Raw genomic sequence first — 4,006 nt, 5'->3', positions numbered from 1 at the left:
CCCCCCCCCCCCCACCCCACCCCCACCCACACAAAAAAAACACCAACGGATGTTCTTATGATGCTGTTTTTTTTATTGGCCTGTGTATTCCAATTTCAGGTGATGGAGAACTTGCAGACCTTTACAAATTTACAAGAGCTGTGGTTAGGAAGAAACCGCATCAAGGCTGTGAACTTGTGTGGTCTAACATGTATCAGAAAATTAAGCTTGCAGAGCAATCGGCTAACTTCCATGGCAGGATTACAAGTAAGAGATATTTATTGTGTTGTTGGTTTATTATCTAAAGGGTCTTTTCCTAGAAACCACATTCAAAATGGGGTCATTATACAAAACCACATTTCATTTCAATTTATACGTAAACCATCTTCAAAGTGGGTTTTTCTTCCAATCAACCGCCTCCTAGTCAAAATTTTCACTGAAAACTCAAAAATACCCTAAAAAAGACTCACATTCCAAACATATGACTCACTTTGGTAATGTTTCGGTCTAGTTAGGATGGCATGTACCTTAAACACACATTTCAACCTTATTTTTTGGTTTTTAGTGAAAATTTGACTAGGAGGTGGTTGATTAAAACAAAATTCCACTTTAAAGGTGGTTTACATGTGATTAAAAATGAAAGGGGTTTTTTGTTTAATGGCCCTATTTTTAGAGGTGGTTTCTAGCAAAAATCCCTTATCTAGAATGCATAATGATATCATACTTCTTTGTAGGACTGTGTTGCACTCGAAGAGCTGTATCTTAGCCATAATGGTATTGCTAAGATGGAAGGCTTATCCAAGTTAGCAAATCTTCGCGTCCTGGATGTTTCTTCTAATAAACTTACTTCTATTGATGATATTGAAAATTTGACAAGGTTTGAAATCGAAAATCAGTTTTGATACCCTTTGAGTAACATATAGTTTCTTCTTTACAAATGCATTTACTTCTTATTGTGCAGGTTGGAAGACTTGTGGCTAAATGACAACCAAATAGCGTCTTTGGAAGGGATTGATCTAGCTTTGTCGGGTTCGAGGGAGAAGCTTACAACCATATATCTTGAGCGAAACCCATGTGTATGATTTTATTCACTAGTTTGGTCCTGGCATTTCTTAGTCTCATTAACTTTAACTTAGATTATGTTCACAGCTAGAATATCTTCCTGTATGGTTAAATACTTTTATCTGTTAGTTATATTGTAGATTTAATATGTTAGCCTGTGAGATATATCCTATAATCTGTAGTCTGACTTGATCTTGATTGAAATTAGGTAAGACATGACCTAGTCTTTGGTTGGTTGGTTGGTTTGTTTAACAAATGTAGTCTATTAAAGAGCATTGATATCCTTCCCTTTTCGAATCTAACAATACTTTGTGCATTTAAAGTTTATATTATAGGTTATTCTTAATTTTGTTATTATGTACTATATTTCATGACAGGTTATTACTATTATGTAAGTTAGTAGGAAAGCTGGTGACTGTAAGATTGTCATTTTCTGTAAGATTCTATTGCTATTCTTGAAATCATGTGTACTACCTTTCAACCAAATTGGATAGTTCCCATATGATTACATACACTTGCACTTGTGAATCTCAATACCATCTCCTGTGTAAAGGCTGAAATCACACATAGGGACCGCAAAAGGAAGCTAACAGAAAATTTTATGCACTTGATGTTCAAATAGCTTATTTGTATGGCCTGGTTGAGTTCTTAAATTGCTTGCTCGCAAGAGTATGATTGTCACTGGCTAAAGGCACCCAATCAACATATTTAGAGGAATTTCTTCCTTAGTTTAGAAGATAGTCTCCTGGACTTTTTTCTTAATGATAATGTATATACTTTTTTTTGCAGGCAACCTCCCCGAGCTATTCAGTTATCTTGAAGGAGATATTTCCAAATCTTGAACAAATTGATTCGGACATACTTATGTGAAGTATCAAATATCGATTTTGATCCCTTAGAAGTATGACAGTGATTGAGAGATGCCTTAAGAAGCATATTTTCTTGTACAAGGCATTTAAAGTTGACCCTGCAGAATAACATTGCAGATAAAGTACAGGTTCCTCTTGATGCTTCAACAAGCTTCTATTTTACTTTTATTTACATATATATGTAGTAGCGTCAACATATATAGAGAATTTTCGGTCGAAAGATTCACTGAAGTTTCTGAACATTGCAGTCCTGTAACAGTTAGTTTGCTTTTCTAGTTCTTATTTATGTATGAATAATTTTGACCTCTTCAATTTTCTCTGAGTAAGAGAGGTTTATATTTTGCATGTATGTAACCAGATTTATTATTTTTAACTGTTTTCAAAAGTCTTTTCTCTGTTTTTAACTGTTGATATTCAAACGGACTCTCTATTCCACTGACAACTGAAAGAAATAACCCCACGTTCTCCATTCCCTCTCAATCCCAAAACTAACTGTAACTGCCCTTTGTCTTTTGCCCCTATTCATTATAACAGTCTTTACAGTAGACCAAATTTGCTTCATTTATTCATTCAGTGGCTTGAGCTTTTCATAACTCACCCATCCTTCAATTTCTTTCAATTACTCCCAAAGCCTTATTTCCTAAGGAATTCAAGAGAGCCATGGGGATGTCTTCTTCCTTGAGCCTCTTTCTTCTCCTTGTTCCATCAATGGCCATCACCATTGGAGCTGTGAACGTATACAAGGTTGGAGATAATGATGGTTGGCGAGTTCCTGCCGGTAACGACCCTCACTTCTACGAGACTTGGGCTAACAAGATCAAGTTCCTTGTCGGCGATTCAATCGGTAAGCCCTCTAATTTTTGTCAGAACCAAACTCCTATCTAAAATTAAAATTTTTAATTTTATTGGATTCATTACATGGTCAGGTTCCCAAATTTGAATTCTTTTAAGGCTATTTGCAGATAGACCCCTGTAGCTCTATTGCTGTAGATAGACCCCCAAAGTGCGGAATTTTTTTTTGACTCTTTTTACCCTCAGGAGGTCTTTATGTCGAGGGACAATTCTCTTTTATCTGGGAGTAACAGAGTTAAGAAAAATTACCCAGTTGTCTATCTGCAATAATAGAACTACAGGATGTATCCACAATTGGGGATAGTGAAGGGGTTTATCTGCAATTAACCCATCCGTTTGTACAATTGATCTCGTTCATCTTTGTCGACCAGTGTTCGAGTATCGCAACGACTCAGTCGTCACAGTGAGCAAGAGAGGCTACTACCACTGCAACGAGACTAAGCATGCTTCAGTGTCCAAAGATGGAAGCACTGTGTTTTTGCTTGATAAGCCAGGATTCTTCTACTTTGCGAGTGGCGATGCTGAGCGCTGCAAGAAAGGCCAGAGGCTGATGGTAGACGTTGTGGGCTCGCCAGCTTCCCTCGTCCCCGCACCGTCCCCGCCCCCGAGCGCAGCGGCCTCGCTCACCGTTGCTATTGGGACGTGGAGTCTCTCACTGGTTTTCCTTCATTGTTCTAGTTTTCTGTTCTGATTGTGTGGTCTGCTTCCCTGTTTTTTTTTATTATTCAAGTTTTGTTGTTTCATCATCATCATCGTTATGCAATTGCGGTCTCTGATCATCTCTTTGTTGCTTATTCTTATGATAGATTTTCTGACCGCTGCTTTAATGAAACAACAAATTTGTTCATGTGAGTTAACATAAAAAAATAAAAGAAATTTGTTTATTGCTTCATGATTACTGTCACTGATCTCACGGTTTTGGATTTAAAGCCGTTATGCAGCGGATTTACAAACTTAATAGAGGGGCTGGCACGGCCGCATTGCCCATTCAACCGTTAGATTTGAGAAAACGTTCCCCACAATTCTAGCATGATTAAACTATAGGATTTGCGGGGCTAATATGCGATTTCTAAGATTGAGGGTATAATATGGGGTTATGGAAAATTTAAGGGACTAATAACTAAAAAACCCCTAAAAAGAAATGATTACCGCTGCAATTCATATTATAAAAAACATGTTAAGAAGTCAAGAAGATTTCACGGTAAAAATTACATGATATGTCAAATTCTTATAGGACCAGTAGC

At 37.1% G+C, this 4,006-nt stretch overlaps 2 protein-coding genes across 2 annotated transcripts in view; both read left to right on the top strand.

Annotated features, from left to right (window-relative positions):
- The window catches only part of LOC109826028 (protein phosphatase 1 regulatory subunit pprA), a 5,659-nt gene extending 3,411 nt beyond the window's left edge, over positions 1–2,248 (top strand). Inside the window, exons 3-6 of the mRNA XM_020392984.1 lie at positions 100–246; positions 714–856; positions 941–1,055; positions 1,831–2,248. Of these exons, the coding sequence (XP_020248573.1) occupies positions 100–246; positions 714–856; positions 941–1,055; positions 1,831–1,911 (486 nt within the window). The 3' untranslated portion in view covers positions 1,912–2,248. The remainder of the gene's footprint in view (positions 1–99; positions 247–713; positions 857–940; positions 1,056–1,830) is intronic.
- LOC109826038 (mavicyanin-like) lies at positions 2,422–3,609 on the top strand. The gene is made up of 2 exons (XM_020392990.1): positions 2,422–2,754; positions 3,134–3,609. The coding sequence occupies exons 1-2, from the start codon at positions 2,571–2,573 to the stop codon at positions 3,451–3,453; spliced, it is 504 nt and encodes a 167-aa protein (XP_020248579.1). The 5' UTR covers positions 2,422–2,570; the 3' UTR covers positions 3,454–3,609.

This window comes from Asparagus officinalis, chromosome 1 (assembly GCF_001876935.1).
Source record: "Asparagus officinalis chromosome 1, Aspof.V1, whole genome shotgun sequence".
Taxonomy (NCBI): Eukaryota; Viridiplantae; Streptophyta; class Magnoliopsida; order Asparagales; family Asparagaceae; genus Asparagus; species Asparagus officinalis.
Note: the sequence above shows the minus strand (reverse complement) of the source record. Positions and strands in the feature narration are given on the sequence as shown.

Excerpts from the sequence above, each read along its gene's own strand:
- LOC109826038 (XM_020392990.1), top strand. The coding sequence starts at position 2,571 with ATGGGGATGTCTTCTTCCTTGAGCCTCTTTCTTCTCCTTGTTCCATCA. Across the intron at positions 2,755-3,133 it reads CCTTGTCGGCGATTCAATCG|TGTTCGAGTATCGCAACGAC; the intron begins GTAAGCCCTCTA and ends TTTGTCGACCAG.